Source organism: Lissotriton helveticus, chromosome 12, assembly GCF_964261635.1.
Source record: "Lissotriton helveticus chromosome 12, aLisHel1.1, whole genome shotgun sequence".
In the NCBI taxonomy this organism is placed as follows: domain Eukaryota; kingdom Metazoa; phylum Chordata; class Amphibia; order Caudata; family Salamandridae; genus Lissotriton; species Lissotriton helveticus.
The window spans coordinates 688,909,683-688,932,634 of record NC_136073.1 but is presented as its reverse complement, the minus strand read 5'-3'; the positions used below and the strand labels follow the sequence as shown (position 1 = coordinate 688,932,634).

Sequence of the window (22,952 nt, the reverse complement as noted above, 5' to 3'; positions counted from 1 at the left end):
TTAGGAACAAGAGCCAGTCCCTGTTTGGAGGGGGAGGTTGGAGTTTTTGGGATAGATTAATTGGAAATCCGTTTTTGCAGGGTTTCGATTTAGGTGGTGATTATACATCCACTCTTGAATGATGGTTATGGGGTTGAGAGCAGGTAGCAGTATTTCGGGGAAGATGTGGCCAAGCCACATAAAAGCGCCCCTTACAACAGAGTCTGTCATTGGGGATTAGCAGTTTCCCAGGATTAGAGGCCAGCGTCACGGCTGCCAAACCAATAGCAGGGCGCGGTACCCCCTTTCTCTTGTGCAGCACCCCCTTCCTGCCTGTCCCTTCCCAGCTCATCGGCAGGACTGAGTGAAAGCGGCAGGAGCAGCCCCCGGGGTCTCGGATTTCAAAGGCACTGAATGGGCATCCCCTGCGCCCTGCCTTTCCCACAGCCCCCGCCGGGTCACTCCCTCCGCACGGTCCATGTGACAGAGCCCCAGCCCCCTCCCCCGCTGCCAGTCTGATCAGATTACTGCCTGCTGCACTGCCTGCCTCCACTGCCCCTGGTGTGAGGCTCCTGCAGCTGCATTGCACAGCATCCCTGGCCCCCTCCCCCAGCGCGGATCAGGATTTCCTAGTCCGCAGCATCTCATCCTCCCCGGGATCGCATCCAGCCCCCACGCCTGGCGCACAGCCGTGCCGTGCCCCCTTCCTCCCCAGCAGCGCCTGGGACTGCACGGCGGCGCTGCTGCACACCCTGCGCTCGCCGAGGACTGCGCCCCCACCCGCCCCACTGCTCACCCTTCTCCATCAGCCTCCCCCCGGCACACATCGGCTTCCTCCTGTCTGCCACCGGAGAGCTAGGGGTCTGCTCAGCTCCTGTTCGTGGCGCACACCTCCCCGCTCCGGGGCGCCGGACTCTGCTGCGCCAATGCCGACTCCCGGGAGCAGCCAGGGCGCCCAGGACATGGCTCTGGGAGCCGGGATAACCCCTTGCATGGATCTGGGTGCAGCTGTGTGGTGACAGACAGACTAGCACACGCCGCCTCTTCCACGGTCCACACCGGGTGACTGGTGCCGCCTCAGACCCTCGGAGACCCGGACCCCGATGGACCAGTGACGGATTGTCCCCTGCTTCGACCCGCCGTGGATTGGGTTTTGATTTGCTCTTTCCCGAGGCTCCGTTTGCAGTCCCTTCATCTCTTCTCCCCTGCCTCCCGGATCTAATCTAGCGGACCATGGAGACCGTGGACAAGGAATGTGGGGCCCTGGGGGGTCTCTTCCAGGCCATCATCAACGACATGAAGGTAAGAGCCGAGGGGGCGTCGCTCGTGCCCAGCAAACCACCCTCTATACAGCGTGCACCGCGCGCAGAGCTGCTTCTTGGCGCTTTAAACCCCCACCCCCTTAATCTGCCGGCGTTATAAAGCCCTCCCTCCTAATACTCCTTTAATCTGCCAGGACGGCGGGGGCTCCTATGTGGCATTATTCCGCATTGCCTGGTGTGGCACGTTTGCCTGCGAGTGTGTTTGTGTTTTGGGAGCCCTGCATCCGTCTGGCGGGCTGTCATGTTCGTGCAGTGCGTGCTTGCAAGGCGCTGCACGCAGACGTGGCTTTCGTTGCATCTGCTGCAGACATGCCCCTTCAGCACCCCACTAATCACCCTACATGTTCACTGGAAGAGGTTGTTCTCCACGAAAGGCAATTCAGGTGCACTTTTGCTGAAATTCTGACCTGCGAAAATACAAATATGTGGAAATCACACTAGAAAGAAGGGAAATCTCTTAAAATGTTAGCTTTTTAATATGGCATTATATGCAGTATGAGTCACGGCAGCTGCAGGACACATGCGAACAACACACTCGACAGACACGTCTCCCCTTGTCCCAGCAGCGCCTTTAAATTGCATATTGGCCATGAAGGGCTTTCCTGGGGGGAATGTATACTTTCATTAAAGCGCTATGTGCCACGAGCATGCATGGCGTCCTTGAGCCCCCGCGCAGACATAACGAATCCGGGATAAATGCTCTCGACCTGCTTTTGTCTATGCAGCAACTTAAATTTCATTTTTTTAAATATATTTTATTGCAGCTTTATATTAAACGCACGTGACATAACCAAGTCGTGATTTGTGGGCAGTGCGCGTGAACGCTTTGTTTCATTTTTACCTCAGAACCATGTTTTACAGCCGTGCTCAGAACGCTCTGCGGCCGGGATAGGTGCGTGACGTGGATCGCACATACGTATGTGCTGGTTTATGTTTTGTCTGTTATTTTGTAAATGTGCAATGTGTAAAGCATCCCTGGGGCTTTTGCAACCCTCTCTCTCCGTCTCTTCCCAGAGCGCCATCAGACAATGCTGTCATTGCCTGGGCTAGAAAAAAACATGAAACACTGGGGAGGAATGGGGTTAACTCTTTATCAGCCGGTGCCTAACGGTGCTCCTTACAACCTGCCATGAAACCATCACTGCAGAGGAGCCAAGCAGGCTTTCTATAGGTCTGGGCCGCTCAGAATCAAAAATGTTTTATTTGTACACGTTAGTTTCGACGAGAGGCAATGTCCCTCATACCTCTGAACAAAGGATACTTGAAACCAAAAATCAATGTTGGATCACAAGAGAGGATGGCTGATGTCTCGTTGGAAGGCACCGGTACTAGCCAATGCATGAGGCACAGAAGCAGCCATTCATTTACGGAAAGAGCGCTGGCTGGGGAGGCAGGCGCTTGCTAAAGAGACCGCCTGGCACAATTATTTGGTAGGCGTCACTGGGAGAGAGACAGAGCTTTTGTGAAAAAGAAGGTACAGAAACCACTAAGAGTGTATATTCATTTAACAGAACAACGGGGACACTGGGAAACAGCCTGCTGGGTAGGGACATGGGGTTCTAAAGACACCTACATGTGTTTAGCTCTGAGTCTGCATTTTCCTAAAGATGGGAAGGAAGAGGTGCAAATCTCTCCTGCAGACAGACTTTGAGAGGAGCATCTCTCCTCAGGAATGCAGGGCTCAGCGCTGCAGGAAGAGCTGCAGCTCTCCTCTGCAGACAGCCTTTGAGAGGGGCATCCCTCCTCAGGAATGCACGGATCAGCGCCTTCGACCTGGGGCTGCACTTCTGTTAGGAGCGTGTCCGCCGAGGACAGATGGGAAGACCTGCCGAGGCTCCTGTTTGCCATCAGTGACGGGTCAGGTCGGGGTGAAAGGGTTAATGTCAGCACTGAGCAACTGGCAACTCGCTCTGTCACTGGCCTGTCAGTACCGGCCCCTCCCCTTGAGCTCAGGGGGCGAGGCTCTGTCCTGGCTGGGGAGTGCATACACCACGCGTAGGCCAGAGGGAGCACAGATGTTGTTGTGGTGGCGGCAAGGGCGTGGCTATTGTCAGTACAGCCAGTGCAGTGGCACCAGGCTCAGGCGGCAATGGGCCTGCTGCACCTCAATTATAGTGGTTTCTTAATAGCAAGTGCTAGCCCGGGGCTCATGGAGTATTCGTAACGTGTGTTATGCCGGGGCCGAACGCAGTCCCGTAAGGGGTCCCGAACAGCCCCAAGTCTATGTACTTCTGTGGGATGAGGAGCGCCAGGTGCCCCTGGCCGCCTTCTGCAGCAGGACATCACTGCATTAGTCCACTGTTATGCAACAATGAATTTGTTTGTTATGCCCCAAGACCTTTTCAAAGCACCCACAGTGCGAGTACACAACAGTGTGGCTCCTTGAGTGTGTTTAGTCTGTAGTGTGTGTGGGCAGCTGAGTAGTAGAGACGTGTTGCTTTTGGGACAGTGGCATTCGAGAAGCCAGTTTAGAGCGCACTGTTGTTATAAGGGCGGGGGTAATTGCAGATATTGGTTTAAATCGAATCGGTCAGTCTGTGATACCACTCGAGTGTGCAGTGTGAAAGGGTAGACACCACCAACAAGCAACTGGAGATGTGATTTGTGGTTAATTTACGTGTAACAATCATTACTTCCTCCAGTAGACAGCACCTGTGATCTTTGGTAAATAACCTTATGTCCATGGACCCAAACTACCTTCTCTAGAAATAGGCCCTACACAGGTGCTAAAAGCAGTGCTAATAACAGGATGTTTACATTTGCACATAGTATCCAGATGACCCTGTAGCACCACCTAGGACAGCATTCCCATAAAAAGTCCAGAAAGTTGTAGTCTTCAAATGAACCAATTGGACATACCTAAAAAGGTTCAGTTAAAATAAGTCCAGGACTGGCGCCTGGTGTCCGTGACATCATGCAGCTGTCTGGTAGCCTTATATTCATTTAGGTTGTGCACAGAAGTGGATTATCCTTTGTAGGCACGTTCTTGTCTATAACCTCGGGGGGCATTGAGGATAACGGACAAGACAGTCTGCCCGAGATTTTGGGAACAGAAGCTTCCTGTCAAGATCCAAAAACACACCTGCACAATTTTTAAAGAGCACTTCGGCAGTACAACTTGCCTCTATCTCCGGACTTGAAGTGGGATGAGAAAAAAAGTGGTGGTGGGGTTCAAATAGGGCCATGTCCTAAGCGTATCGAGAAATCCTTTCCAAGAGGCGTAGCATATATAATCAAGGGCATGGCTTAACGCATGTAATCCACCATCCTGTCATTTCCATAGTGTGCCATCAGACTAGTATTTTGGTGCCTCAATAAGCTTTGTTATTGCATATCACACAATAACATACATGAAACTAAAATAAACCAGACCTATTGGTTTTTGCAAATGCTTATCAGTTAGCACTAGAGGATGAATGGGTAACAACAATGATTTTGAGAATAATTAACATTTAAATTGTTCCACTTCTGAAAGTATGAGACTGAATTTAACGCTACTGAGGTTGTGGAAAGGGTAGTGGTCTTTAGCGTTTCACCATCACTCCTGTTCTTCCCTTCACGACTTTCCTTTGTAGCCTCTCTGCAAAACACACCCTTTTTGTACTGACATCTTTCTGAAATCTTCCATCTGCATATTGCACAGCTCATCTCTTTTCTCTTCTGCATCCTCTTTTCACCCTCTCCAACTGGAACTTACTTGCCTCTCTTTCACTACCTGCATACACAGGCAACCACACTCACTAATGAATGCATTTTCATTTACTTTCGCACTATAAATATTTTTACATTTGTGTACCTCCTTCAAAATGTTGCACAAAATCACAATTACAGCTGGTATTTGTTTCCACTACTCTTTTCAGTCTGAAGAGAGGCCAAGGACTGGATAGGAAATATGAGAAATTCACACTGCCTTTAGCTTCAACTCCAGAGCTAACACGTGCTGCGTCATAAACACCCACGCACTAACTGCCTCACACAGACACCTAGAAGCTACACAGTACACATTATTAAAGAGCAATGTGCTGCGTGGAAAAAAAAAGAAAAACAATATCCTGGAAAAAGCAAATACTCTCGCCTTAACTAAAGGAGTTGTCTAGTAGTCCATTTTTTGTAAACTGTTCTTAGCTAATCTGTAGTGGAATCATTATATCTTATAGGTTTATTATTTTTATTATTTTAACACAGGTCTTTTACTTTATTGTGAATGATAGTAAATCAGTTGTTCTTCACAGTAACGTTAAGGACAGCACAGGGCCCGAAACAGGTCATTTTCAATATCAGCTTCCAACTAGTGCAAGGTCTCAGACCGTTGGGACCCACCCCACTTTAAGCCCTGCTCTATCTCCAAAGTATTGTTTCCTCCTTTAAAAATATCTAGGAAGCAACAAGAGTTGCTAAGCGTACCGAGTCAGCGCTCTAAACTTGTCACTTGAAGGACAGTTCCTATGTTACCTGGCCTCCCTTTTCGATCTTCGAAAGATGCTGCACCATGGACTCCACACAATTCAGCTGACTTACTTGGATTTCTTTTATTCGTTTAAACTGGGCAGGGAATATGGTGTGTGTCGTGCATTAATGCAAGCAATTTTCCAAACGTTCGCTCGAAAAATGTCTTCCCTCTTCTTCTTTACCTTTGCCTCTCGCTCTTTTTTTTTTTTAACAAAGTCTTTTCGACTATTCCTTACTAACGTTAACACGGTGGTGGGGTCTCTTCGCCTCACCCCCCCCCGTCCCCCGCCCCCCCTTCACTCCAAGTAACAGCCCTCGCAGCTGTTCTGTAAATTACTCACACACATGCTGAACTTTGGAAGTCTGTGGCACAGACCTCCTTTTTGCACAAAAGTAGAGGCCCGAGCGGTCGTTTGAACCATTTTGTACTCATATTAATATTTTAGAGAAAAGAAACGCACCACTCGAGAGGTCCAGTCGGCAGCATCTGTCCCCTTGCACCTTTAACCGCTTTCTGCGCAGGCGCAGACGTAAATCACGCGCACGACGTCACGTCCATGGCTGACGTGCCGTTGACTGCAGGTGGGGCGGCCGCTCTCTCTTTCTTCAGTTCTGGCTGGAGTCTTGTGTCTCTGTCAATGTGTAGTAGTATTTTATTTTATTTTTTGTATTTAGTATGGCACGTAGCATGCTGACAAGATACAATTTGCATAAATTCCAACTTGCGAGAGGTAAAGATTGTCAATGTAGTGTAAGTGCCAGTGGATAACCGTAAAATCGTTATGTAGTACAAGTACAACGAATTATTTTTCAGTCTCAGCCAGTTTTTTGCCAGTCCTCTCTTTGTTAGGGGTTTGTTGTAGGTCTAGTTGTTCTTTTCCTCTTTCCCCCTCACTGTTTATTGGTTAAGGCATACACGTCACTTATAGAATGTTGTTAGGGTATTTAAGTGACGTCACACTGAGTAGCGTTGACTAATGATCTTTCAGTGACTGCGAAGTCACTTTTCCTCCTCCCCACAAGCTCGTTTACTTTACAATAAATCTAATATATATCACCTCTACGTTTCTGATTTTATCTGTAAAAGACATCACCACAGGGTTGACGGGGCGCTCTGGGGCAGGTAGGATGTAGTGACCCCTTTGAGTCTTCATGAGTGGCCAATGACCTGTTGCCAGGGCGTTGTGGGTGTCTGTGAAATGGAAAGAATCCGTACGGCGGCAGGCCCGAGACTGACGCCAGAACATACATAGCGTGACTGCACTTTCCAGGTATTGTGGGGTGGTTTGTCATGGAGTGACTGTAATGAATAGCAGCAATCCAGAAATATTTTAAAAACACTTTATTTAGTGTATAAGTAAATGACCCACTGGAGCCACAGGGAAAGCGTCTAAGCTGTCCCAAGTACAACCGTTTTTAATAAAGAATCACATTACACAAAACGTTCTACCATTACATCATTAAGTTCCAATAATTACCAAATACATTCTAAATGACTAAACTACATCTACAATCTAAAATGGAAACAAAGAAATTACTCTAATACCACAGTGACTTAAACACCAGAGGTTTTTTCCCCCGGAGTTTTATGTAGCGCGAACTTGAACCGAAGGTATCAGAGCGGTTTACACTACCACCAGTTGCGTTACACGAGGACACATTAATTCATGGTGATTTGCCCAGAATCACAGGACGTTTTGCGTCTTTGCCGAGACTCGAAGCCGGTTCCACAGATTTGAGATCGACCACCCTAGCCGTTAGGCCACACCCTCGCCCCGTGGTTCTGAGTGTAAATCAGGGCCTTTGATCCATGTTGAGCTATCCAACATGGTGTTGAATCAAAGGTCGGAGGGGACTGTGGAAGGTTGTAGTGTCCATGTAGCAAAGTGTAGGAGGTTTCTGTCAAGTATCTGGAACAACTACCTGGGAAGACCAAAGAGATTACCGCCCCAGTGGTATAGTTTCCTGGTGAATAAGGAAACTACTGTGGTTTTAGCAATGTGATGTGGCTATTGGGGCATATGTTGACGCAGATAGATGTGTGCTGTCTTGGCTATGATGAACGATGCTATGCCCCTGCCAAATGGTACTCCTAGATTACAGGCTGAGGAGGGATATTGTCAGCCAAAGTTTTAGGTGCAGCAGAGGGGAAGCTGATCCTCGCTGTTTTGGACTGATTGTACATCAAAGCTGTCATTCAGGGCCTGATCACAGTAGGTGATTTCTGTCAGGTTGGAGGGATAAACGGTGTGGGAAGAGGAAGAACGTGCCATCTGCAAATGAATGGTAGGAAATGGCATCTCAGGAGATGTCATCACCCAGGTCGAGGTCAAGATGGAGAATAGTATATTCCAAATGCAGAACCCTGCAGGCGCCCAGCAACTGGGTGGCTGTCAGGATAAGTTTGAGTAGTCCATGGCACTGAGACTGAGTGGTTGAAGACAGGGCAACCATGGAGAATCACTGTCAGCAATCAGCCTGTTGGGGTGAGCGTCCAGGTGAGTCTCTTTTCTACCTGTCGGAGCTTGTGGACAAGCTAGGAGAAATAGAATGGCATACAGGAAGTTGTGGCGAGTGCAAGTAATGACTTTAGAGGTGGGTATTAGAACTGTCTCAGTGACGCTTGTGCTGGAGGAGCCTAGTTGTCAGAGTGAAGAGTGCTAGTGAATATTGACGATAGTTTAAATACTTCGGATAAGCTAACACGAATAAACAGGCAGGTCTCTAGTTTGAGGGGTGCTGTGAGTCTCCCCAGGGGGCTTGCTTGCATAGAGAAACTAAATTGTCTGTAAGTGTTACTCTCCGCTCTGCTAACGCTCTGTTTAACCAAATACAAATGGTTTCCGACAAATTCATTGCGTTCACATGCCATTTTAGGTATCAGCTGCTTCTATTACGACACAATTACATTTGTTTCAGTTATATATTGGAACTTTATGGCTGTCAAATGGTTTCAGGTGGTATCTTATTTTAAAAAGTAAAAACATCCACTGTATTTTTTATTGGCCAAATGTAGTTCAGTGTCAAACAACTCAAATGGTCCAAGTTGATCCAGTAGATACCATTTCTAATTGGTCAACTGGAATTTCACTGGGAAACAACTGACATTGATATTAGTAGAGTTAAGGGTTTAAGTCGCAATGGTCGTGTGTCTGCTTGAAAGTCTTGCTCAGTGACGAGGAGTTTCAGTGCTCTCCATAATGAGAATAAATATTAGTTTTTATATTAACTAACTGTATTGTTTTAGGTTCCATCGTGCTATTCAAGTTTGGGTATACCACAAAGGGTAGTGACAGGAGGGGCAAGAAAATCCATGTTTGTTTTTATTGCGTTCTCTTGCCTGGATAAGGATAAATTGCTTGGCGCAGCAGTAACTTTGAGATTGGAGCAGAGGAATTGTTGACCTGACTTCCTGCGCCTCAGTTCCCTGCCCTATGTTTTTGGTGGTGCCATTATTTCATATTTTGTTTGGATACTAGATCATACTGAGATCCATTCTTGTCCGCCTATGAGCCATTATAAGGTTCCTAGGTCAGAGAGCTAGTAGAGCACTCTATTTCTATATTTGTTTTTCCTATGTTTAGATTCAAGTTTAATGTGATTTTTATCTGCTGAGTTAAATGCAGACTGTGCTCCTGCGGGTAATGCATATCTCTAGATATTTCCGCGTTAAGAGTCTAACTCTTTGAACTCATCTTTCCTCAAATCTTTCGTAAATGAAATAATTTCTTTAAAAAAATCCTCTCCATTGAGTTCAAGGGAAACTCCTTCAGGAACTAGTCTCTCTCTCACACACGCACGCACACGTGGGCCCCGTGCTCTCCATTCCACTGGGGTCAAGCTATCCTGGCTGATGAGGGGGTGAAACCCCGAAACCGGTCCTAGGATGCTTGTTTCCAGTCCAGGGAGGACCTGGCCTGGCAGTTCGGGCTGGACGGTTCCCACTTGGCGCAGGGTCAAGACTGATTTGCATATTGCTGGGTTCTAACTGGAATGGCATGGGGAACAAATAAATTATGGATTTAGGCTCATATCTCTGTACTGGGGTGAATGTATGACATTTTTCTGCATTCTATCCATCAATTGTTCTTTTTGCATTTGTCACCTCGAGTGGGACGGGAATGCCCAGACGTGGGTCCCATGCTCTCCATGCCAGTGGAGTCAAGCTATCCTGGTTGATGAGGGTGAAATCCCGAAACCGGTCCTATAATTCTTGTTTCCAGTCCAGGGAGGACCTGGCAAGGAAGTTATTGCTGGATTGTTTCCATTGGGCGCAGGGTCAAGACTAATTTACATATGGCTGGGTTCAAACTAGAATGGCATGGGGAGCAAAAAACAAATGATGGATTTAGACCCAGATCTCTCTACTGGGGTGAATGTATGACATTGTTCTGCATGTTGTCCATCAATTGTACTTTTTGCAACTTTCTTGGTGGTAAGCTGGCTGCTCTTATGCAGATTGTAGTAGGATATGACTAGTGAAGGCTGTGGCAATTCGAATCAAGTGATGCATTCTTCATTGAGATTTCCAAGTCAGGGTGGCACCCCTCTGTTTATGATTTTGTGAATTCAGTGGTGACCACATACTCTGTTTGATAAGTGTTTGGAAAAGTAAGATGTCAAAATGTTTGGGTGGGCCTTTCTGAGTTTCGGGCTATTTTAAAGCTCAGTGTCTTTGGACCTGTTTTTGTGTCATTAGGTGTAGTTTGACACCATGTAGAATGCCTGGTTATTAGGGTAAGAAATATCTTCTTTCCATTCCATTCCATAGATATCCAGCAGTGTCTGATCAGTTTGCAGGCAAGTTTGAGTTGGTGCAGGTTTAAGCTACCATATCTAGAGTTTCTCGCTCCTTCCTTTCCCATGTGCCAAGTTAAGGCAACATTTTATGAGGAGCTTGGTGCTCTAGTTTTCTTTGGTGCAGTTTTTAATGTCAGCACAGGGGAAAAAAGTCTGTTCGGTCCAGACTTTCATAAATTACACAAATGCTTTCAGTTGGTTCTGATAGTGGTTCTCTCAATGAAGATGGTTGTTTTCCTTCTTGTTGTACTAGCTATGCTTTCAGGTGGTTCTGATAGTGGTTCTCTTAATGAAGATGGTTGGTTTCCTTCTTGTTGTACCATATTACCTGCTTGATTTTATTTTGTAACGTGTCAGCTAAAGAGGGGTATGATCACTTTTTGCTTACCTATGATTTTTGCTGTTGTTCCCGGTTCAGTATTTCTTTGGTTATCCTGCGATGCCTCAGGGATTTGACATCCGATATGTGTGTGTGTATATATATGTGTGTGTGTGTATATATATATATATATAGATGTTAAACTTGTCATTTAAATAAACCGAGTACGTTTTCCTACCTTGGAGTGCCGGATGATTTCCTGTTGTTTTGCCGTGGGTAATCTCATATTATGTGAGCAAGGTAGCTGTGTCTACAGAAACGCGTCTGAGCAACTAATTGGATTAATAAAATCATTTCTACTTTGATGGATGCACGGAGTCAGCGCCTCTTTTGAGAAGTGAAAGTTGGACTGGTGTTCGATATATATATATATATATATATATATATATATATATATATGTATATATATATATATATATATATATCTCTTGTTGGCCCATTGACCTAACAACATGTGTCTTTGTCCTTCCGATGGCTCCTCTTCGGTGGGATACATAGTGGTTACATGTAAGGTGAGGCCTCATTTTGTATGGCCACCTCCCATGTTTTTCGACTTATGCTGCTGATTTTTCGACTCAACCTCAGTGCCATTGCCCTGACCCTAAAGTGTACGTCAAATTGGCTATACTCAATTGGAGATGGCTAACTTACCTGCAGGTCCCTATTAAATGGTACACTGGAACCCAGGGCATGTAAGTTAGAGGGGTGCCCCAGGGCTTGCAACACTGATCAGAGGACTGGAGGTCACCCAAGTAAAGCAAGTCGCCCAGTTCACCACTACAGACTGGTAAAGCAGTGTGCACTGTGTTAGACCTGGCATCATTGGCGTGGGTTTCCCCTGTATTTTTGCCTCCTGTTATTTTGCTGTGTGTTTGACTTCATTTTTGCTGGTATAGGTGCTTTGGGCACTTTGCCACTGTTCTCAGTGCCAAAGTGCAAGTGCAAAGCTGACACTTTGTGGCCTTTAAAACTCTTGTGCTTTACCGGGCACACATTAAGCCTGCTCCATGCAACAGCTTTCTGCCCTCCTGAAAAGATGTGATAACGACTCCCAGGAAAGAGAACAATTAGGAATTGCAGGTCAGGGAAGTGTCACCTCCCTCCTGCAGGAAGCCACTTGGGTGTTCGCCCCAAAAGGCCGGCTTCAAAGGTGAAGCTGTCTTTGAAGGGCAGATGTTTAGCACCAGGGGGAAGGGCTGCCCCATACTTAAGTAGGACACATTGGCACGGGAAACACAGAGGGGAATTCAGTTGCCAAATGGGCTTGTAGCCCTGAGGTAGCCACAACCCCCGGGTGGACTAGTGAGGTCAGTGCTCCCAAAGTGGGGTCTAGCCATCTTGGGAGTGGGCAGAATGGTGCATCCTGGGATAGCCAGATGCCACACTCCACAGGAAGTGACCACCAGGTGGGAGAGGGGAACCTGGTGGCCCATGGCTACCAACAGACTCCTGCCTTGAGGGCACTTTCGGGGCATAAAGCGGGAACCCAGACCTCAGCTCTCAACTGACTTGAAAGAAAGACCGAAGGAGGACTACCCTGCTGCTCCGAGGGACCAGCAAAGAGAGGCTGCACTGCTGAAGACTGCATCTGGTAGCTAGCGAAGAGAAAGACTGTGTCCTGCATGTCATGCTCAAAGGAGTTGTCTCCAGAGCCCTTTCAAGCCAAGAGACTCCAAGTGCCAGCTGAATGTCCTCCTATTCGCAGCACAGGGACACAACAGCAGAAGAAGCTTGCTGCGGCAACTTGGTAGCTCAAAGTCTTTGAACCGCTACCACAGCCACCGTGCAGCACCAAGGACCAAGAGGTTCAGAACAAAGTTGCACCCAAGTTAGCTGAATCCAAGAGAGCTGTCGGAGAGTTGCTGGGACCCTCGGAAGGAGAGTTATCGACTGGGGCAGGATTCACCTGGGACTGCGACAACTGGCGACTGGTAGACCAGCTGTGACTTGACTTCCGCCAGACCGGAGGGGACGTTGTGGGATGTTGACCCTGCAAAAAGGCCCCCCTCACCATCTTCAGGGACCAAGGAATCCCTGCAGAATGATCCTTTCGACCGCGTTGCCTCCACAGCACCCTTTGAGCATCTTCGGCATCCTTCAACCCTTACATCAGGACCACTTGATGTACATGTAACAGCAGTCATATTCGCAATGACCCCTGATACCTAAGAGAGAACTTATATAATAAGACTGCCCAAAGCATCATGAATTACCATTTAAATGGCAGCCTTAAATCTTATTTTGTATATTTATATAATTCAACCAAACCAAAGCTTTTTATGTACAATGTTGAAATACACACATGAGTGCCCTTCATAGGTAGCTGGAGAGCTACCAGTAGCTCCCGAGATGCTTGTTGGAGAACCCTGATCTAGTCATTACAAAGTCTTTTGCATCTGTTTATCAAGAAAAGGGGACCCTAAAACCGAGACACAAACACAGCTTCTGCATAAGAAAGAATATTAAACCGAGGCTTACTGAGTTGGCAAGGGCCGAGCTGACAAGTGAAACATCACACCGATGTCTGGTTTGTCAATAAAGCACGAAGAAATACATACAGTTGTTACACCAGCCCATGCACGTCCTATGATAGCTACAATGTTCCAGCAAAACGTGAGTTAGAAGAGCAGGAAAAAATGTAGGGCGTTGGTGGAAATTAAGGCTATATACTTAACTTCTAACTTTAACTATATTCCCGCCCCCCCACCCAGGCGAGACCAATTCGCCGAGGCTCGGGTTCATTATCTTCCCTCAGCGACGCTGTTAACGCGCTGGGAAGCTATCAGCTTGACTTTGGGCGCCATCTTGTGTCGGGAAGGCTGCCCGGTTTGCTCTGCGCCCCTCCCGCCCTCCCAGGGTATTTAAAAGGCGTTTCCTCGCTCAGCCAGTAATTGTCAATGTTTTCCCTCTGAGGCGGAAGCCGGAGGTTTGCTCTGTGTACTCTTGATGATTTAAAAACGATTGATTACTATATGTGTTTTTATTTGTCTTAACCTCTGTAAATATTTTAAACAGCTACTGTTTTATATTCCCGCCCCCCCACCCAGGCGAGACCAATTCGCCGAGGCTCGGGTTCATTATCTTCCCTCAGCGACGCTGTTAACGCGCTGGGAAGCTATCAGCTTGACTGTGGGCGCCATCTTGTGTCGGGAAGGCTGCCCGGTTTGCTCTGCGCCCCTCCCACCCTCCTCCCGCCCCGCCCTACTATGTATATTAATAACAGAGACGCCCGACCGCGCAGCGGGCGCGCCGGCGCGCCAAAGGCATTATTTGTCTTAACCTCTGTAAATATTTTAAACAGCTACTGTTTTATATTCCCGCCCCCCCACCCAGGCGAGACCAATTCGCCGAGGCTCGGGTTCATTATCTTCCCTCAGCGACGCTGTTAACGCGCTGGGAAGCTATCAGCTTGACTTTGGGCGCCATCTTGTGTCGGGAAGGCTGCCCGGTTTGCTCTGCGCCCCTCCCACCCTCCTCCCGCCCCGCCCTACTATGTATATTAATAACAGAGACGCCCGACCGCGCAGCGGGCGCGCCAAAGGCAAGCCCGTCTGCGCCTGGCCCGGGCCCAGGGCCATCCCCCCTGGTTCATCCCTCCCTACCCCCCGATTCCGTTATACAGCAGCTCAGCTACTGTCTTTACGCCCCACGACCACTCATTTATGTTGCATATTCCACCCTAACGCCACAAAGCTTGCAGCATACTGCCCAGGCTGTCACGCTACGCTACCATCCATTCGCAAATCTCATCAGATTGGCAAGCACTATCCTACGGAATCTTACACCATTGCGCTCACAAATGTCCGCTCGCTGGGCAAACACAGCCAGGACATCCATGAACTGATACAGGACCATAAAATAGACATCCTGTTCATGACGGAAACTTGGATGGGACAAGCTTCTGATCCGGATCTTGTCATAGCCGTCCCTGCGGGGTTTACCACTTACAGATTGGACAGGCAAACCAAGAAAAAAGGCGGCGGCATTGCTATCATTGCCCGTGACACCTATATTGTAAGGCACACACTAATTCCCCAGACTTCTTGCGAAGCTTTAGAATTCGCAATAAAACTGACCCCTTCCTACACCTTCAAAGGGATCCTCCTTTATCGACCTCCGGGACCCAGGTGTGACTTCCTGGGGGTTCACAGATCCTTTTTGGAAACATCCGCGCTGGAGAACTCCTTCACCATTCTAGGTGATTTTAATTTTCATTTTGATGTGCCCGACAATCCCGACACAGCCACGTTTTTAGCTGACATGTCCACTTTTGGTCTATCCCCTTTGGTTCATTCCCCTACGCATGAAGGAGGTCACACACTAGACGGCATTTTTTCTAACGCCTCGGGCCTCAAACTTACAGAAATACTCCCTCTAACTTGGTCGGATCACCATCTCATCCTGGCTTCACTTCCAGTGGGCGACCCCCTGGTAGACAAACCCCACCCTAACCCCTGTCTCCCCTATTTGGCATGGGACGACTTAGATGTTTGCAGGCTGGAAACCTTGCTTAATGATACCCGCCCTACGTTATCTCCGGATCCTAACAACGCCATGTCCCAATTTCACAACTGGGTGAGCTCAGCAGCAAAAGTTCTGGTCCCAGTTAAACAACGGTCACGCAACAGATCTACCCCCTCGGCCCCGTGGTACTCAGAGGAACTGCGTACCCAAAAACAACAGTGCCGAAATAGAGAGAGACACTGGCGGAAGGATTACACACCCGAAGCCAAACTCCTATATAAAGAATCGGTAGCAAAATAGAAACACCTTATCCTGGACGCAAAAAAAAAGTATTATTGCAACAAAATTGAAACCGCTCAAAACTCCAATAAATGCCTATATGAGACCACCAAACAACTAGCGGGTTTCTCTGTGGATCTCACACCTCCCCCGTCCCAAACCCTTTGCGACGCTTTATCAAAGTTCTTTTTTAGCAAAGTTGATGACATTTACAGGGTTTTCGCCAATAATGTTACTCTCTCTCATAGACCATCAATTCAACCTGAAGGACCCATTCTCTCGCAGTTCAGCGAGGTCACGTGTCCGCAGGTGCTAAAAACTATATCCACCATCAAATCGGGATCGGCCCTCGACCCATGTCCCTTGAAGGTCCTGAGACCTATCATGGATGCAGTCTTACCCTCTATAACCAACATCTGCAACTCCATGTTTACCACTGGCACTTATCCCGAGACACTAAAGAAAACCCTAATAAAACCGTTGCTCAAAAAACCCACCCTTGACAAAGAAGAACTTAAAAGCTACCGCCCCATCGCCAGTCTCCCGCTATTAGCAAAAACAGTGGAAAAAATTATGAATGCCCAACTCTCCTCCTTCATCGAGGATAATAAATGCCTAGATGAATCCCAGTTTGGGTTCCGTCGCTTTCACGGAACCGAGACGGCCTTGGTCAAAGCGGCGGATGACATCAGATCTATCCGGGATGCGGGAGGCACCGCCGTCCTGATATTACTAGACCTGTCGGCGGCCTTTGACACGGTCGACCATACCACCTTGGTCGACCGTGTCGAAAGCATTGGCATTCAAGGTAACGCCAAAAATCTTCTTGCCTCCTTCCTGGCCAACAGAACCCAGGTCGTCACCGTGGGACCTTTTGAATCCTCCCCTCTGTCACTTCCGTGTGGAGTCCCCCAAGGCTCATCCCTTAGTCCGACACTATTTAACATTTATGTGTCGGACCTTGCCAACGTCATCAGGGCACACGGGATGAGCCTCACTTCATACGCTGATGACACACAATTGGTCCTTGCCATCAAAAATGACGGGCTTCAGAAAGCTAACATGTTCAATCAAGGCATGTCGGCTATCGGAAATTGGATGTCACACAATTGTCTGAAGCTAAACTCCGACAAATCGGAGGTTGTAATTTTTGGCAATCTCTCTCCGGAGTGGTGCCCCCTTTGGTGGCCGTCATCCATGGGCCAGCCCCCAGTCCCGGTTGACAAAGTGAGGAACCTGGGAGTCATGTTCGACAACCGTCTGAACTTCCTTCCACATGCCAACCAGATATCCTCTTCAGCCTTTCATAAACTTAGGCTCATCAAAAAAATTCTGCCCTTTTTAACTGAAAACATGGCGAAAACGCTGGTAAGCTCCCTGGTGCTCTCCACCCTAGACTATTGTAATGCTTTGTTTCTAGGGGCCCAGGAGAGAGTGCTAACAAAAATGCAGTCTATACAGAACGCGGCCGCCAGGCTCCTAGGGCGAATCCCCAAATTCCATCCGGTCTCACCCGCCATGAAACAACTCCATTGGCTTCCGGTGAGGAAGAGGATTAAGTTTAAAACCTTGTGCCTGGTATACATGGCTTTACACAACGCTGCCCCAGCATTCTTCACCCAGAACCTTACTCCCTACTGTCCATCTAGAGCACTGCGCTCCTCCAGCTCCCTGGACCTGGTGATCCCCCGAACTAAATCTGTCAACTGGGGTGACAGAAGATTCCTTGTGGCTGCTCCAAAACTTTGGAACACACTGCCTCATTCGATCAAGACCAGCACGTCCCTCTGGTCTTTCCGAAAAAACCTCAAAACTTGGCTTTTTAATCAATGATCTGCCAGTTCCCTTGTTGGCCAAACATTGCAGTTACTTAGCGCCGAGATGCCCATGGGCCTTCGTTTCGCGCTTTACAAATGTTTAAAATAAATAATAAATAAACTCAGCCCAGTACAGTGTTTGCAAGCTATTTCACAGGATTGACTGTGGACCCAGAGGAGGAGCGTGAGTATGAACCCCATGTAAAACACATTCAAAATCTAGGAAACATGTTCTGTGAAAAGTCATATGATTTCACAAAATTTGTCCCAGCTCTTTGATCTTCCATGTAAATTATGGGCGCAGGCTCTTAAATTACCCAGGAGTCTGTGAATGTGTTCTTCTGGCAATCTGTGTGTGATGGTTTTTTTTGCTAACATATACTCCACATACAGGAACATCCCGGAGTATAAGTGCAACAGTTGCGCCTAGAACAACGAAACGGAGATCTGTAGTGCGTATGCCGGGCATACAGGGACATAAACATTCATTATTAAGCACTTGGTTTCATATAGTCTTTGCTATCTCCATGTTGCCATTTATTGGGACTATTAATAACAACTGGTACTATATATAACTAAGTGGTACTCACTTTATTGACCTAACTGAATAACCTGAGGGTGCACAAAGATCTCTGCAGGCAGACGTTTACGTCCACCTGCTACTATGATGCATCAGTCATGGTCTCCATTATGCCAGGTTTGCAGAGCTACAGAAATAGAGTAGACTGCTTTAATTCGTAAGTGTGTAGTAGAGTATTTCTTTTGTTTTGCCCAATCTCCCTATCTATTAGCATCGGTCTTTTTTTAATCAAAGGGGTTGAAATTAAAAATGATTTTAGGGTGATCCATTAACTTTCCTTTATTTCAGACCCCTATTTGCATGGATATGTCAACGTCTTAGTAGGATTGTGTAACAACAAATCCCTATTGTCTACATGATTCAACCAACTATTAAGACACAAATTAGTAAGGGGCATTGGTCAGGACTGCTCCCTTCCCTTTCCTAACCCTGATACGTCTTGCACTGAGAAGTAAGGGAAAGGACATACCTGGCATGAACAGTGCAAAAACTGATCCCTTGGCTAGTCATTCGAATTTTGGTAGGCCACCTAATGTGACTGTTTACTCATCCTACACTGTGCTAGTCCACAAATTGACTTCTCCTCTGCTGGAGTCGGTCCATTTGGCGCATTTTAGGAAAGTTAAGCATTTAGTACCATGATGCAATATGTTTTTATAGTAATAGCACTGTTTTGCTTGCAGACAGCTTTAATCTAAGCTCAATATGGGAAGAGACTCTCAACGATGTGTGTTCAATTCTCATGTTCATTTTAATTGTTTTCATAATTTAAGCAACTGTAACAATCTTTAGGCATTTTGATAACCCCTCCATCAAAGTTGTGAATGCTTAGCCATTTTGGTCACCAAATGCACCTTCTAATATCTACGCTTGAGTCAGCACTTCCTTGCCTTTCTGCTGTTCCCTAAAAGATTGTTAGTCCTCACCATGATGTCGTTTTACGTGGGTTATTACAAAATATTTCTTCGAGATCATCCAGGAAATCACTTGAGAAACTGCAAAAAATCAAAAAACATTCTGCATGGTTTTTTATGCCCAAGGCACAAAGACCATACAATGTTCCCCTTACGAGCAGTACTCTGGCTGCTGAGCAGAAAGAGAGTCGATTTTAAAACAATGCACACAAATCTGTACATAGTTTGACCCATCCATCAGGTATCTGAGATTATCCAATGGAAATCCCCCCTCTAATCTAGAAAGATCAGGAGGTCGATATCTCCATTTACACGGCACCACCCCCTGCAACACCAATCCTCAGTCCTTGAGGGCCAAAATGCACCTTTTCTGTTAGTTCATTTGGGACTCCCAAGAGTTATACTAAGGATTAATGCCCTGCTTCTGGCTAGACTCTTTGTCATGTAGGCTAAGAGTTATATGATAGTCATACGCCTACAACTGTCTTTTAATCGTGTAGACTTCATTTGCACGACTGGAGACGTTTAAAAACGTTTCATAACAGAATTCACCTCAACTGATGTGTCCACCTCTCACATGTCTGATGGCATGAGAGTTAACCTTCCCAATGCTTTTCATCCCCAATTACAGCGCTCTGAGACAACAATGTGTGGGTTGCTGTGCTCTACAAAAACTGTTAATGTTCACCCCAACTTCCCAAAAACTAGGATCTGACCCATGCAGTATTTGGGTGCAATGTAGATTGGCATTTCATGAATTACACTGGTGTGACTGGTGCACTCATAAAGATGGAGAAACCCTAGCAAGTGTTTTAACAGCCCTCTCTTATCTGCCTAAGTAGTAGAAAAGAAAGAAATGGAATGTCCCTTATGCCCACACAGCCTCATCTGCCTCGGTGACTCCCTTGCCTTAATTAATTTGGAGTAGCAGAGGGATTCAAACCGGAGTTCTTTTATTATATATTATTTTATTGAAATTTCCAAATTTGGTACAGCACAGTAAAAGAAAGCATAAACCACATCTTAAACTTGAATCACTGGGTGGCAACATCATCAAATTCACGCCAATAACTACAAGTGTGTCTTCTCCTTCTTTGCCCTTCCTAATTAAATGAAAAATCATAATAATCTACCTACTCCATATCCGGTCTTGCTTTTGTGTACATCCTCGTAGTTCATATACCTGTTTTTTAAGTAACCAACAGCCTTCCTACCCAGCCCTCCACTTGGACAACGGAGGAGTGACCTCTGCCCTATCTTTTTGCTATATCTCTCTTACCGACTAACAGCCCTAACCCCACAAACACCTTCATATGCCTATTAACTAGCGATAGTTCAATATCTATATGCGTTATCTCAGAGAGAGCTCCGGCCTTTGGCTCCCAGTATCTCCATAGAGTTCGTCAACCCCCCACTGATTGTAGAAAGTCTCCACAACCCACCTGACACGTCAAGCAGGCAGTTGAGGACTCCATTCCCATCGGCCACAACGTTTCCCTGGTGTATTAGCTGTCATGTAGATATTTTAATTGAGTAAGTCTGTAGTGCTAAGATTGCGACCTTCGTGTGGCCATCAGAGCTGCTCTCCAATCCGTATTGTCTGGTAAGCCTACATCTTCCTTCCCAGATCACCTTATGATTGGGAAATGTGTCTGGAGTGTGGCTACCTTGAATTTTATGTGTGTCAGGTCTTCTTATAAAGGAGGCGAGGCAAAGTGAGTTTTGCCTCCATCAGTCTAAACTATAAGATGTTCCCAGCACCATTCTTGCTGTCAATGCTTTTCTGCGCTGTAAAAATCGAAAGAATTGGGCTGTAAGTAGTATAGATTATTCTGGAATGGCTAGAAATGTTTTGTCTACGTTGCCTGTAAACACGTCACCTAGAGTGGAGACTACTAGTGAGTCGCACCTGTAACAAAGTTTGTGGCATCAGCCTGACCTACCACCCCATGTCTTTCATTGAGCTTTGGAGGTGCAAATGGCTGCTATATTAATGGTGACGTCTCCAGAGTTCGGGCGTCCCCTGTAAAGGTAGTGTAGTGGGGCGTATTTTTCATGCCCACCTCTCACTCCAACTAAGTTCTTAACCAGAACCATCACTCGCTGAAACGTATAAAACCGATTTTATGTTTATTTTGAGGGTCAATTCCTGTTCAAAGTGCCTGAAATCGAGTCCATGTGTCAGAGGTGATTCAAATTTGTATCGCTTTGCCTAGTGCTGTTTTTAATGTTCGCCGTCCCATATCTAGACCGAGGACCCACAAAAACCTGCCATGTTGTTTTCTCCATAGGGTTAAAGAAATCAATACATTTTCTGTCCTTTCCAGGTAATCTTCATATCCTCTGCAAAACCTATGTACGGATAAAAAAAATGGCTTTGGGGAGAGTAAACAAGCATTGGCATAGCCAATAGGTCTCGCCTTTTCGACCTAATAAGCGTTTAGACATGCACCACATTATCCTGGGTGCGGTGCTGGCAGCGATTGAAGAGCTATACAAATACTACAGACTTTGTGTAAAAAAAGAGTGAATAGTTTTCTGTCCAATTATTGTCCCTAATGTTCTTTTAATTTTGATAAATGGCAGGACTAACATATTCAGTTCAGTGTAAGGAAAGCCCCTAGGTACACCTCACGCTATGAAGGGCAAATTTGGTGCGTAAAGCTCATGCATGTGCATTACACCTAGGTGTATTCTGTAACTGGGGTTTGAGCAAGCAGAGGATCTTACTGACAATAAGAAGAGGCCTAGACTGTGCATTATGCCACGAAATTATATTCACATAACTGGCTTATTTGATGTATAGTACGTGCTCCTTGAAGTACGTCACTGTGGAACCTGCACATCCAGCATTAGGCTTCATTGAAGAAATTGCAGGTTTTTGGGTGCATGTTACTGTGAAATCTGCAAACCCAGGGCTAATCACTACAATTTATATTGTGAATCTACGGATTTGTAACAGTGGCGAGGTTACAAGGTCACACACTGATTTCGTTTTCTTAATTAAACTGTTGGTTTTTAGAGGTAAAATAGTGCTCTTGATCTGCAACTGTTCTGTATGCATGTCTGTTACTTTGCCTTGAAACTGACACCAACAAGCCCTGTAAGGCCTTGTAAGATGTTACAACTAAAAAATAGCTTAAGTTGACCAAAGTGTTGCAGTACTCCAATTAGTTCTGTCACGGGCACCTTGTTGGTGTATTCATGAAGCCCTCACCCACCAACCTAGTTGGTGGCATGCTTCATCATCGGGCCCACCCAGTGACACCTAGTATGTCCCGGGTGTGCTACGACGCCTGATTACAGCGGAGCTGGTATATTGCTGAGAGTGCAGTGAGTGAGGTTGAGTGAGTTGTGATTTAAAACGGCTTGGTGGTGGTCCCAGTACCCAAGGGTAAATTAAATTTTAATAACTGGGCCGTCACCAGCGGTTAAAAGTAAGGCTACAGGACGCGTAAGGGTGGCGAGTTACTGCCCCCTGCGTCCTTCAGATGGTCGACATGTTTCAGCCAGTGCCTTAGAGTATTCTGGCTTTCCTCAGGACCGTTTTTTAAAAGGTGTGGTGAAATCAAACAGACTTAGTGTTGTGGTACAGACTATGTGATACACTCACTAAGGCGTTTTTCTATATGTGAGAGGGGGATTCCCTTCTCATGCATAAGCTTTGGGTTATTAGCCAAGGCTTCCTGGAGGGAAGCGGTAAGGGGATGACCAGTCTTTCTGGTCAGTGCCTGCCTTGTACCTGTTGTCCCGCCGTCGTCCTCCGGTAAGACGACGGCGGGACAACAGGTACAAGGCAGGCACTGACCAGAAAGACTGGTCATCCCCTTACCGCTTCCCTCCAGGAAGCCTTGGCTAATAACCCAAAGCGTATGCATGAGAAGGGAATCCCCCTCTCACATATAGAAAAACGCCTTAGTGAGTGTATCACATAGTCTGTAGCACAACACTAAGTCTGTTTGATTTCAC

At 46.7% G+C, this 22,952-nt stretch overlaps 1 protein-coding gene across 5 annotated transcripts in view; it reads left to right on the top strand.

Moving 5' to 3' along the window:
* Nucleotides 1-420: 420 nt before the first annotated feature.
* Nucleotides 421-22,952, top strand: part of MTSS2 (MTSS I-BAR domain containing 2) — a 350,756-nt gene continuing 328,224 nt past the window's right edge. For 3 of the 5 annotated variants that reach the window (XM_078671278.1, XM_078671279.1, XM_078671277.1), the window contains exon 1: nt 1,104-1,281. In XM_078671278.1, the coding sequence (XP_078527404.1) occupies nt 1,213-1,281 (69 nt within the window). In that variant the 5' untranslated portion in view covers nt 1,104-1,212. Of the gene's footprint in view, nt 1,282-22,952 lie in introns of all 5 variants that reach the window. The other 2 variants (XM_078671280.1, XM_078671281.1) reach the window with 2 other exon arrangements.